The 13,751-nt window shown below is 62.9% G+C and overlaps 1 protein-coding gene across 1 annotated transcript in view; it reads left to right on the forward strand.

Moving 5' to 3' along the window:
* Positions 1-13,751, forward strand: part of ADAM12 (ADAM metallopeptidase domain 12) — a 176,534-nt gene that overhangs the window by 118,531 nt on the left and 44,252 nt on the right. Inside the window, 4 exon segments of the mRNA XM_054728809.1 lie at positions 188-264; positions 5,996-6,173; positions 7,043-7,108; positions 8,399-8,470. Coding sequence (XP_054584784.1) covers positions 188-264; positions 5,996-6,173; positions 7,043-7,108; positions 8,399-8,470 — 393 coding nt within the window.

The following is a 13,751-nucleotide window of genomic DNA, read 5'->3' on the forward strand; positions in this document are numbered from 1 at the left end:
CCCTGTGGGTGCTCTGGCCCTAGGTCCCGGCTGGGTCACGTGGGGCTCAGCATTTACTATGAAGTCTCCTCGTTCCATGTCTTAGCAAAAGGGAACTCAGCGCCGTAGGTAAAACCAGCGGGGACGGAGCGCGGGGACGGTGCGCGGGGACGGACGTTGTGACTGAACCCCTCTCTCCTCCTTCCAGGGTCACTGTTACTACCACGGGCACGTGCGGGGACACCCCGGCTCCACCGCCAGCCTCAGCACCTGCGCGGGCCTCAGGTGAGTGGTCAGGCAGCGGCGGCCCCCAGCCGCGCAGCGTCCTCCTCCCCTGTTCACCCTGTGGGGCTCGCCGCCCCCTGCCAGGCGGGAGGCCTCGCTCACCAGCCCCGGAGCACAGCTGCCTCGGGTTTCTCCCTCGGCGCCTCCGTCCCCGCTGACCCCGCCTGGCAGGTGGGCGGGGACTGAACTGGCTGAGTCTCGGTGTCCCGGGTGCGAGACAAGTCCTGGTGAGGACAGACAGGATGTGACATTGGGTAGCGTTTAAGCTGCTCCTTAATGAAAATGAGAAGTAAGGGAGCCGCCTGGCCTGGACCCGGTCGTGTGGAATCAGGCGGGGGTCACGGGGCTTTCGCGATGAGGCGGTGGCACAAAGCAAGAAGCAGTTGCCTCCCCCCGACACGCCCACCTGCTCCGGTCTCTCCGCAGTCGGCTCCTATGTGCTCCCGGAAAACCAGTTTCACTAACACGTTTCCAGCTGTCCTGGCCTTTGCGCCCGGTTTATTTATTGAGTTTGTGGCTAGCAACGTGCGTCCTCAGGGTCCCGCTTTGCCCTGGCCCGTGGCACCGAGCGTGGTTCTGCGGGAGGGCGTGCCAGGTGGGCACAGGCAGGGCTGCTCCCCGTGCCAGCCGGGAACGCACAGCGGGAGTTCTATGCAGGGCCATGGAGAATGAGCCTCTACACACACCACACACACAACACTCAACACACAACACACACATACAGCACACACACAGCACACACAGCACACACACAGCACACACACAGCACATACAGCACACAACACTCAACACACAACACATACAGCACACACACAGCACACACACCACACACACCACACACAAAACACTCAACACACAATACACACATACAGCACACACAGCACACACACAGCACACACACAGCACACACAGCACATACAGGCGTACACATACCACACACAGAACACACACGGCACATACAGCATGCAGAGCACATACACAGCACATACAGCACACACACAGCACATACAGCACACACAGAGCACACACAGCACGTACAGGCATACACATGCCACACACAGTCAGGCTCAGTAGTCTGCTATCGACCACCCGACGGGGTGGGAACAGGAAGGGGACACCCCGTGTGGATGGTGCCCCTGATCATTTAAACCTCCCAGATCTCGGGGCTGCTGTTGTAAGAGCAGCAGGCCGTGCACCAATAGAGGGTCCCGGAGGGAGGTAGTCAACTCTGGGATCTTGGGGCATCGGACCAGCGGAGAAGCTGGGTTCAGTCCGCACCCACCGACAGCAGAATCCATGGAGGTTGGCCTCAGCTCCCATAGCCCCAGCCTGGCAGGTCTTCAGAAAGCAAAGAGGGATGGGAAACTATGTTAAATACCAGGTGACCCCAAGATCCATTCGGATCTAGGAATGCCAGGAAAACACGAGTGTCCCAGGGACGGTCCATTAGAGCCCTGCTGGTTACAATGTCGCAGAAAAGAAACTGGTTACAATGTCGCAGAGAAGAAGCTGGTTACAATGTTACAGAGAAGAAGCCGGTTACAATGTTACAGAGAAGAAGCCGGTTACAATGTTGCAGGAAGAAGCCGGTTACAATGTTACAGAGAAGAAGCCGGTTACAATGTTGCAGAGAAGAAGCCGGTTACAATGTTACAGAGAAGAAGCCGGTTACAATGTTGCAGAGAAGAAGCCGGTTACAATGTTGCAGAGAAGAAGCCGGTTACAATGTTGCAGAGAAGAAGCCGGTGACAATGTTACAGAGAAGAAGCCGGTGACAATGTTGCAGGAAGAAGCCGGTTACAATGTTACAGAGAAGAAGCCGGTTACAATGTTGCAGGAAGAAGCCGGTTACAATGTTGCAGGAAGAAGCTGGTTACAATGTTGCAGGAAGAAGCTGGTTACAATGTTGCAGAGAAGAAGCCGGTTACAATGTTGCAGGAAGAAGCCGGTTACAATGTTGCAGGAAGAAGCCGGTGACAATGTTGCAGAGAGAAGGCAGAGCAGGCACCTCCCACAGGCCGTGAAGGGCTGGACCTGGACCAGGGCCAGGAGGACTCTGTCCTGGAACCGAGACGGGAGGAGGGAAGGGAGCAGCCGTCCTGCACGTGCAGCGTGAAGGGGAGCGATCAGGGGAGAAGCCAGGGTCCCGGTAGGAGGGGGATTAGGCGGAAACAGCTCTTCCTCGGAGGGACTGAAGGGCCACGTGGAACACAGGTCATAGAAGTGAGTGCGGCCGTGGAGTTTATTTTGCCTTTGAAAGGCTCCAAGCCAAGTGGGACGTTCGGACCCTGATTAACCGTGTGCCTATGGTGTGCTCGGCCCTCCTCAGTACACCGCCCGTGGACTGTCCATGGCTCCCCCACATCCTGGACTCTCCTTTGCTCTCGTGCTTTGTGGCCCTCCCCCCGCTGGTGAGCAACTAGCCCAGGGGCATCTCGTGAGCATCAGCGCACAGACCCACGCTGTCACGGTGATGGGAGAGAACCCTGCTCCGCCCCAGAGGGGTGCGCTGCTGTGGTTCGTAATGGGACAGACGTCCAGTCCTGGGCACAAAACCCCGAGTCCCCATGACCTGGTTTTTCCATAAAGGCCACATTCCCACCCCCTTCCAGCCCCGGCCAGCATGTGAGCTCCTGGACGGAGAGACGGTCCCCAATTCTGCTGTCCTCTTGCTCGGCTCCTGCCCAGACATCTGGAACCAGGGTTCTGACCGCTGTCCTTCCTCCCTCTTCCCCTGGACACAGCATTCTGTCAGCCCGTGCACGCAGCCGTGGGGGCCAGGTCTCCGCCCTGAAGGACTCCAAGGTCACGTCTCAGCTCTCCCCGGCCCCACTCTCCCTCAGAGCTTGAAGTATCCAAATCCCACCTTCCCCGGGGTCCCCACTGGCTCCCCTCGGGAGGGACCCCTTTCCAGGAAAGGCCTCGCCCATCTCCGCTCCTGGGCTGGGTCCTGGGATGCTGAAGCCGCCCTCCTGCCCCCGCCCCCGCCCCCACCCCCACAGCGCCGCCCCATCATGGCTCCTAAACATCTCTCGGCACCACCCTAACTCACCCCCCCCCCCGGGATTTCTAAATTGCCTCCCACCCGTGTTTCCTGCCTCCGCCCTTCCCCTCCCAGCCCCGTGCACATTCCAGAAGGTTGTGTTTCAAAACTACAGCCTGATCGTATCGTAGGGATGTCCCCACCCTGCGCTCAAAACCACCACGCGGCTCCCCGGGGCCGCCCGCCTGCCCCCTTCACTCCCGCAGACGGTTGCCGGTTACCGAGCACCGGCTCGCACGCGGATCTCCTGCGGAGCGTGCCGGTCCCACCAGGCTGGGAGGTGGAGACCAGCGAGGAAGACGGCCCCACGTGCAGAAAACAGCCGGACGCCACTTACTTTGTTTTTTTAATCCTCACTCGGGGATATGTTTCCATTGGTTTTTAGAGAGAGTGGAGCAGGGAGGGAGAGACAGAGAGAGACATCGATGTGAGAGAGACACACCGATTGGCTGCCTCCCGCACGCGTCCGACGGGGCCGGGGGTCGCACCTGCAGCCCAGGCCCACGCCCTTGACTGGGAGTTGAACCTGCATCCGCTGGGTTTGGGCCGGTCCTCTCCCCGCTGAGCGCCCCGGCCAGGGCTAAGGCTGTGGCTGCGAAGGGGCCTGACTGAGGGTCTCTCCGTGAATCACGGGTCGGTGGTCACTGCGGGTGTGTCCGCCTAACCAATCCTGAAGCCTTCCATAACAGCCCAACATGTGCCCCCTGGGGCGCCTTCACCCCCCCCCCCCGCCCCCACCGTGCGAATCCACTGGGATGGGAGCCAGGGGTGGGGATGTCTGTATGGGCCCCAGAGCTGCGGGCCTGCGCGGGGGGCGGGGGCTGTGTGGATGCAGGAGTAGCTCCCGGGATCACTCGCTGGGAGGGAGCCCCGTGGCCGGTGCCCACCAGCCTGCGCCTCACTGCGGTCAGGCGGGCGCGGCGCCTCTGGCCTGCCCGCGGCTCCTCCAGCCAGGACCGCGCTTCAGCCCGCGCACAGGCCTCTCGCAGGCGCATCCCGGCGGCAGGACATGGGGAGCGAAGTCTTTCTCCCAGAAAACTAAATCAGCAAGTGAACGCGGAGCGGCCGGGGGATCCCTACATCCCAACCGCTGACTCAGGGCGGGCGAAGCCGCTGCCGAGCGAGAGGCACAGCCGGAGCCGCAGCCGGCCTCGCGCACCCGCCTGCGAGGTGGACACCGAGGGACAGGAGGGCTGACGCTGACCCCAGAGAGAGGGGTCCCCGGAGTGTTCGCCCTGGAAGCTCACCAAGTCCGCTTACAACTGGAATCGATTCCTCTTCGTTTCCATCGAGGGAAAACAACCGGTTTCTGTTTGCAGTAAGGCTGCCTGGTTTCAGAGCAGCTGCTCTGTCCGGCCGAGTGGCTCAGGGGTTGAGCGTTGACCTATGAACCAGGAGGTCAGGGTTCTAGTCCCGGTCAGGGCACAGGCCCGGGTTGTGGGCTCGGTCCCCAGGGTGGGGTGTGCAGGAGGCAGCTGATCCGTGATTCTCTCTCATCATGGATGTTTCCATCCCTCTCTCCCTCTCCCTTCCTCTCTGAAATAAATTAAAAATTAATTAAATTTAAAAAGCGGCCGCCCTGTTTCTTGGGCCCTTTGACTTCTGCCTCCATCACACTCGACCCGGGCCCCACAACCCTCAGGAAACAGCTCTGGGCGGGGGGGCAGGAGCGGGGAACCCAGGTGGGGCACAGCTCGCCATGTGCCACCTGCATGCCCCTGGCGGTGGGTCCATGCCCAGAGTGCGGCTCTGCGGGGTCTCCTGGGCCTAGCCCTGAGCACAGGAGGGCGGCCCTCATCCCCCAGCCACCCGTCTCCCCTGCTGTCTGCATTCGCCATGGCGACTCGCTGCCCAGAACTCCACCCCGCGCCCCGTCCACGGTGGCAGGTCCAGCCCCCCACTCCCCGAGAGAAGGAGCCAAGCCTCGTGGTTCCCGCACGTCTCCCAGATGCTCTCTCCCCCTCCGCCCACCCCGCCGAGGGGAGCAGAGCCCCGCTTTCCACGTCGGCTGGGCGGCCGCCAGCTCCAAGCGCATCCCTGACTGTCGGTGACGAGCAGCCTCCATGACGCGCTCATCGCGCCGGGGCCGCGAGGACTGAGAACATCCCGTGCCGACGTGTCCGAGAGCCTGGGCCTGGGCTCCGCGGTCGCCCGCGCTCCGGGGCTGCACGACGGACCACGCAGGCCGGCCCAGAGCGATTGCCTCGTTAAGCGACGCTGGGGCGCCGGCTGCTTGCAGGGGGAGGCCGCCCCGGCCTCGCAGCCTCTGGCCCCTGGACGACCTCAGAGACCGGAGAGGGAGGGCTCCCTGACCGAGGGGCAGCCTCGAGGATTTCCCAGGGAGCGGACAGGCCTCTGCAGCCGTCATTGATGTTCGTATCTCTCCCTCTCTGAAATCAATAAAAATATATATATATTTTTAAAAATCTCTATACAAAGGCTAAATGTAGTCTATTCTTTCCCAAAAATGATTTGAAACAAACAACTTCTCAGACTCACTTTTCCAAAGATTTGCGAAGTGAATCCGTGGGAACGTAAGTCACAGAAATGTCCTTTGCGATCTCATCCTGGGCATGAAATGCACCGGCGCCTCCTGCCGTCCTCTGTCTTGCTAAGAACCGGGTCTCGGCCATAAGCAAGAAGCTGCCCTTACAGGTTAGATGTTTTTCCTTCTCTCTCTGTCCACAGGGGGCTTATCACGTTTCAAAACAAAAGCTACGTCCTAGAGCCGATGGGCAACGTCACCGACAGATACAAGCTCTTCGCGGCCGAGGCCCTGAGGGGCGTCTGGGGGTCGTGCGGATCGCATCACAGCGCCTCGGGCCCCGCTGCAGGCGGCGGGCGCCCACCGCCCTCCCGGACACGGGTGAGAGAGAAGGGTAGGAGGGGAAGCCGAGGGCGTGATTCTGGGGACCCGGGGCTCCAGCGGGGGACACCGGGTGCTGGGGCATCGGGGCCTTTCCCACTGGGGGTTGTGTTGGGGACAGAGCGGCTGGCTTATCTGGAGGCGGGGCGTGTCTTGTGGACAGAGCCCAAGCAGACACGGAAACTGCCAGCCCACCTGCCAGCGAGGGACCCGCCCGTGGCTCCCAGCCGGCCCCCTCTGCGGGGTGCAATGTGGAGGCCCCTGGTGTCCGGTCTGCTTTGCAGTCGGGGTCTTTGCAGAGAGCTCGCAGCCCTGCCCACCTGCCGGGCAGCGGTGACCTGGGTCGGTGCCCGAGTCTGCCCAGCCGGGGCCTCTCCTCTCCTGCTGGACTGTCTGTGGGGCCCGGGTTTCAGGTCCTCTGTCCCTGCGTCTGCTTCTCAGAGGTCCCCCCTGATGCAGAACTGGAAAGATCTCTCCCCGCCCAGTGGACAGAAGTGGGACCAGCACCCCCAGGGGCAACACCCCAAAACCTCCCCTCATCAGGGCACAGGCCTGGGTTGCAGGCTCCATCCCCAGTGTGAGGGTCTGCAGGAGGCAGCCGATCCATGATTCTCTCTCATCATCGATGTTTTTCTCTCTCTCCCTCTCCCTTCCTCTCTGACATCAATAAAAATCTATTTAAAAGTGAAAGAAACTGGTCACTTGAGTAGAGAAGGTCCTATAAAGGTCGTTGGGGATGGAGGTGACCTGGGCGGATGGACGGGTGGGAGCCGGGGGTGAGGTGGGGCCCTGGTTGAAGTGCTGGGGGAGGGGGCTGTCTGGGTGCCCGGGAGGCGTGCAGGGAATTGAACCGTGCTTCCTGTTGGCAGCGTAAGAGGGAGACCCTGCCGATGACCAAGTACGTGGAGCTGGTGATCGTCGCCGACAACCGCGAGGTGAGCGCTCTGCCGTTTCCCGGTCAGTAAGGCCGGTGAGGTCGGTGAGGTGGGTGAGGCGGGTAAGGCGGGTGAGATCGGTAAGGTGGGTAAGGCGGGTAAGGCCGGTAAGGCAGGTGAGATCGGTAAGGTGGGTGAGGCGGGTAAGGCCGGTGAGATCGGTAAGGTGGGTGAGGCGGGTAAGGCCGGTGAGATCGGTAAGGCGGGTGAGGTCAGTAAGGCTGTTTGAAAAGAAAGGGACAGGAAAGATGTTCCGAAGGTCATTACCTGCTTTAATTAACCTCATCGGCTCTGGGCCCTCGGAAGCATGTACACCAGTCCTGGAGAAGGGGCTTTCTGACAGTGTCAAGCGTAAACTATTAAAAATGTGTCTGAAGCTACAACATAAAAGCCAAAGACTGGAAACCAACAAGGAATCTGCTGCTCCATCGCTAAGCTCTCCAAACAGGGTTGGGCGGGGGGCGGGGGGTCCTTTGGGGAGTTGGCAGGTGGCGTTAGGACGGATTTCTGAACCGTTTGGGGAAAGCAGTTTTGGGCATGGCCGATGTGTCCTCGACCAAAATGAAGGAGCGAGGGGGGCGGAGACGCGGCTGAAGCCCGGCCTTCTGAGCAGGCCCCGGAGTCACGTCGCCTTTCCTTTGAATTGGTTTCCGCTTGGACTCTGAGAGCTTCTCTCTGTGTTCCTTCCTCCTCCGCTGCGTGTGATGAATGAGGTGCCATTTCCTCGGCGGCTCCTTGCGGGCGGGGAAACTGGCCTGACCGTTTCTCAGGAACCCGCCCCGCTGGAGGCCGGCCGAGGGGGATTTATTAACTTGTCACCCCTTCCCCTGCGGTCATCGGACTGGTGGCCACGAGCATCTGTGCCTTTACTGTCTGAGTTCAAACACAGACATGAAGGGCTTTCCGAGGACGTGAACCTCAAGGGTGCCTTTGTGAGCCTTTGTCACCCCAAAAAAGTCAGTTTTACAAACACCAAGTTGGCGATCTGAGAGATGGCTTGGGGCTGCCTTCTCCTTCGTTGTCCGTCTTCTCTTTACCAAAACGCTGACTGCCCGTCACGGGTGAGGCTGGGCGAGGCAGGAGCTACTGTCCCAGGAGCGCTCCGTGGCGTGGGCGAGTTTCGGGGCGCTTCGGGGAGTCCCGGCGGGAGGTTTCTCGCAGGATGGGGTTCATGGCACAGGGAGCTGGGAGCCGTGTGAAGCCTGAGGCTGCGCGTGCCCAGGGGCTGGGCGGGACGAGGAGCTCTGAGTGGCACTCGCTGTGACGATGCTGACATGGCCACTTGTTCAGTTTCAGAGGCAGGGAAAAGACCTGGAGAAGGTGAAGCAGCGGCTGATAGAGATCGCGAACCACGTGGACAAGGTACGGTCTTTCCCGGTAATTACGTCACTCAGATCGTGTACATGTTTGGAAACGAGGTGGGAGATGACGCTCACCTGGTCTGTCGGAGCAGGGAGCCGGGAGCCACCTCTGGTCCGGGCTGGACCGGGGACTCCTGTCCTCGGAGCCCAGAACCGCGGGGCCCGGAGCGGCTGCCGGAGATGCCCGCCACGCTGCCTGACTGCGGCCTGGGACACGTTCCTCCGGCTCCCTGCTGGCCGGGCAGAGCCCAGTCCCGGCATCTCAGACTCCCCGTTAGACCCAGAGCCATGGTCGGGTGCGTCTCACCCTTGGGAGAACTCCCAAGCCAGCCTCTCCCTAAGTCCCCCGGGAGGATCCCATGGCCCCACATTCCGCCCCATCGGCCCCGCCCGTGCCAACGAGGCCTCACCATTCTGGGACATGGATACTGATTTTCAGTCCAGCCAGCAGGTGGCAAACCCTCCCTGAGGACCAGGAGGTGACAAAGGCGATGGCAGAGCTGGAGGGGACCTGGGAGTCGGGTCTAACCCCAGGGCATTTGACCACGAAAGGCCCTCCCTCTACCTGTCCCCAAGGAGGTGGGGAAACTGTCTACACCACGCATTTCAGCAGCACGCCTGCACGGAGCACGCCTGCATGGAGCGCGCCTGTGTGGAGCACACCTGCATGGAGCACGCCTGCATGGAGCGCGCCTGCGTGGAGCACGCCTGCATGGAGCACGCCTGCATGGAGCACGCCTGCATGGAGCACGCCCGCAGGGAGCACGCCCGCAGGGAGCACGCCTGCACGGAACACACCTGCATGGAGCACGCCTGCATGGAGCACACCTGCCGGAACACGCCTGCATGGAGCACGCCTGCATGGAGCACGCCTGCATGGAGCACGCCTGCACAGAACATGCCTGCATGAGCACACCTGCCAGAACACGCCTGCATGGAGCACACCTGCCGGAACACGCCTGCATGGAATACACCTGCATGGGGGCACACCTGCATGGAACTCACCTGCATGAAGCACGCCTGCATGGAGCACGCCTGCATGGAGCACGCCTGCATGGGGCACACATGCAAGGAACACATCTGCTGGAACACACCTGCATGGGAGTGAGCAGCGAGCGTGGGACGGATGCTCCAGCGCACACAGGGCGTCTCCCACTTGGATAGGCATGGCAGCCGGGTGTCAGAGTGGGGCCTGGGCACCCGATCTCCCCAGGGGGTCCTCACGTGAGACACACTCTGACCGCTGTCCTACACGCCTAGTCCTTGGTGGTCGCTGTCTCCAGCCCGTGCGGGGGGTGAGAGGGAGGTGCGTCAGGCTCCTCGGAGACGGCAGTTGGAGGGTGCCTCGCCGTAGCCGTGGTTACAAACCGCCGGTGATATCTGAGTGGTTGGGATTTTCCAAGTTTTCCGGAGAATGGAAGCCAAGGCCCTTCCGGAAATGGGACTATTCTACTCGGCCGTGCGGGCAGCGCCGCGCCCTGCGCACTAGGAGTCAGACCTCGGGGTGAAAGGCCGCGGGTGGCGTGAAACCGAGACTGGACGCCGAGTCGCTGTCACAGTGATGCACCCCGTTCTCCCGCCGGCTTCTCCGCCGCCTGTGACATCCCGCTGCCCCGCACAGCCAGGGGGCGGGGGGGGCGTTGGGAGGGTGTTAATAGCCGCACGCTGATCCAAGGGCAGAGCTCTGCCAGCCTCGTGGGGTTTGCCAGCCTCGTGGGCCTTGATTCTGGTGGAGAGAGCTGAACTGCTGGGCACACGTGTGCGGCTGCCCCTGCAAGCCCTGGAGACGCTGGTGGGGTCCCCAGGCCCCTCCCCACGCTCTCTGCACCCGTGTGAACTAGGGGCGAGCCCTGGACTAGCGAGGAACCCAGATTCCACTTTGCCGCGCTGCCTTCTGCAAGCGTCTCGGCCCCAGTGAGCCATGACGGTCCCGGTGGCAGCTTCCTCGTTCGCAAAACTCGTGGCTCTCCGTGGCCGCTCCGAGTTAGTAATCGCTGCAGGGGAGCGGGCAGCTCAGACTGGAGACCCACAAGCGATTTAGTGCCAAAGGTGACATTCTGGAACATTCAGGAAGGCCCGTCAGTCACTGGCTGGCAACCCCTGAGACATTCCCCAGGGCTGATTCAAGGGCCGGGGGACCGGGGAGGGGGCGGGGGGGGGAGGGGGGGAGGGGGGGAGGAATGGCTGCCAAATGAAGGGGCTGGGGACCGCCTCTCTGACCTCTCCCCCGTCTCCCCACTTCTGAGTCACGAAGAAGCCAGCAGCAGCTGCAGATTCTGAGGCTGAGCCTCCGCGACGGCGCGGGAGGACGCGTCCCCGAGAATTCCGTGTCTTCGGTCGTTCTCTGTGGGTCTCCCCTCCCGTCCCACGCGGGGCCTCCGGTCCACTTCCTCCCCGGCCTTCCCGCCCCCGGGAACTGGAACTCCCGGCGCACCCTTCCTGGCGGCGGCTCCTCGGAGGTGACGGGGATCGGGGCTGTGAGCTCCTGCGGACCCTGAGCATTCGGAGCCCAGGGCGAGGGCCTCCTGGTCCTTCCTGTGTGTGCCAGAGCCAGGCCTAGCCCACAGCCAGAGCCCAGCAGTGCCCGCTGCTGCCGGGTTCCTGGGTGAACCCATCTGCTCGTCCCCGACCGCGCGCACCTGCACCCCGGTCCCTGACCACGTCCCGTCTGCGTGCATCCTGATCTCAGACCACGTCCCATCCACGTGCACCTGCACCCCGGTCCCTGACCACATCCCGTCTGCGTGCACCTGCACCCCGGTCCCTGACCACGTCCCGTCTGCGTGCACCTGCACCCCGGTCCCTGACCACGTCCCATCCACGTGCACCTGCACCCCGGTCCCTGACCACATCCCGTCTGCGTGCACCTGCACCCCGGTCCCTGACCATGTCCCGTCTGCGTGCACCTGCACCCCGGTCTCAGACCACGTCCCATCCACGTGCACCTGCACCCCGGTCCCTGACCACGTCCCATCCACGTGCATCCTGGTCCCAGACCATGTCCTGTCCACATGCACCCTGGTCCCAGACAACGTCCCATCCACATACACCCTGGCCCCTGTGCCCAGGCCATAGTGGGTGCTCATTACGAGGAGGCTCTCGGCAGCCCCGGAGGAGCAGTCAGCAGGCGGTGAGGGGCGGGTAAGGCGGCTGCAGGTGCGCTCAGCACACACAAGAGATCCCAGCAGCATCGGCGTCAGCGCAGGGGCTGGGCCTCACATCCATCGTGTGTGAGATCTGCTCTGGGATGTGACTAGAGGGACCCACATGGATGTGACTGCAGGGACCCATAGCCGGCTCAGAGCAGCAGCCACAGGGCCCTTCCTGACCCCGTCGCTGCTTACCCACGACACCTGTCAGAGGCAAACCGGGACCCCCCACAGGGGACGCCCTGAAGCCCACGCTTAACCAGCTGCTGTGGACACCGGCGTCTGCCTTCTGGTCACCGCTACCTTTGACATGAACCCACTGAGAATGCGACCTCCCGTCACAGGACGGCAGCCGGACACGGGCGTCCAGAGGGCCAGGGCGTCTCTGAGCTCCATTCTGCCCGGGGAGCCTCGCTGGGAGCCTGCGAGCAAGTCCCGGTTACACCACAAGCCGCTGGCCGCGTTCAGGCCGCATGACGTCTCACGCGCTTGTGAGCGTGACGCCCGATTGCCGTCTGCAGGGGCGGCGTGGCTGCTCCGTCAGCGTCTGCTCCGAGATGTGGCCTGTGTTCCCGTGCCTCCTGCTGGCCGGGTGCGCCCGCCGACGAGGAGATGAGCAGGGAGGATGGGCCGGCTCCCTGGGTCGACCCCGGCCGCGCTGCTCAGCCCCGGGGAGCGTGTCGTGAGCGCCCCGGGCGCGTGGGAACGCTGCTGAAGTCCAACACGGAGCTCCTGTGACTTCGGTCCTGGTTGGCCCAGATGCTTCTAGAAGCTCCGAAGAGGACCTGCTCCCCGCGGGGGCTTGACTTCGGCCTATCCCCAGCCACGTCGTTCTCGCTGGCACCTGAGAATCAGAAGAGGCGGCGTCCTCAGTGGGCCCTGCCCCCACATCACAGGCGCCGGAAGGTTGTACAGCCAGCCAGGCGATCCCGGGTCCCCGGGCCCTGAGGGCAGAGCCGCCGCCAGGTCTCTGTGATGCACGTGGGCCAGCAAGGCGGTCGGGGCCACGGGTAGTTCTGACCTCTCCTCGGGCGTCATCCGCCTCAACAAGCGTGTCTGGGGCAAACCATCCCTTCCCATTGCAAGAGCTGCCCTTCCTACCGCTGAGCCAGGGCGGCTGCTTGTGGGCGGGGCTGTGGGCTTGTGGGGGGGGCTGTGGGCTTGTGGGGGGCTGTGGGCTTGTGGGCGGAGCTGTGGGCTTGTGGGGGGGCTGTGGGCTTATGGGCGGGGCTGTGGGCTTGTGCGGGGCTGTGGGCTTGTGGGCGGGGCTGTGGGCTTATGGGCGGGGCTGTGGGCTTGTGGGCGGGGCTGTGGGCTTGTGGGCATGGCTGTGGGCTTGGGCGGGGCTGTGGGCTTGTGGGGGGCTGTGGGCTTGTGGGCGGGGCTGTGGGCTTGTGGGGGGGCTGTGGGCTTGTGGGCGGGGCTGTGGGCTTGTGGGCGGGGCTGTGGGCTTGTGGGGGGGCTGTGGGCTTGTGGGGGGGCTGTGGGCTTGTGGGGGGCTGTGGGCTTGTGGGGGGGCTGTGGGCTTGTGGGCGGGGCTGTGGGCTTGTGGGCGGGGCTGTGGGCGTGGCCATGAAGACTAACGAGGGGGTGCACCTGGGCTTGGCCTCCTGCCGGGGAGAGGAACTTCTCAGTAACAGATCTTTCCGGGACACTTGGTGAGCCAGCCTCTGGCTACGAACCGTCGGTCATTCACGTTCCCGCAGGAGGGTTCCGTGTGTGCCTTACGATTCCAAAAGCTCCTGATTTTCCCGTTTAATTCGAAACCTCCTCCATGGATGATGGGTGACGGAGTATGACCGTGTCGGCCAAGCCTGAGACTTTGCCAAGAGGTTAACACCGATTCCTTTCCAGCACCGCCTCGGTCGAGCGTGTGGCTTCAGGTGGACGAGCGGCTGTCGTTGGCAGCGTCTGAACACGGCGCCCGGCTCAGGGGGCTGTGCTGGCAGATAGGGACTGGCAGGCGTTAGCTACAACGCAGCGACTTCAGCCAGACTCCCGGTCTCTGCGCCCTTTACTCTCCGCGGAGTCCTTGGAAGTGTGAGCTTCCATACACACCAGGAGAGCGCAGAGGCTCCTCCCTGGAGCTTTGCGGACCCAGTGAGCGCGTCCTTGGGCGTCGGGCCCTACGCA

Source organism: Eptesicus fuscus, chromosome 17, assembly GCF_027574615.1.
Source record: "Eptesicus fuscus isolate TK198812 chromosome 17, DD_ASM_mEF_20220401, whole genome shotgun sequence".
Lineage (NCBI taxonomy): Eukaryota > Metazoa > Chordata > Mammalia > Chiroptera > Vespertilionidae > Eptesicus > Eptesicus fuscus.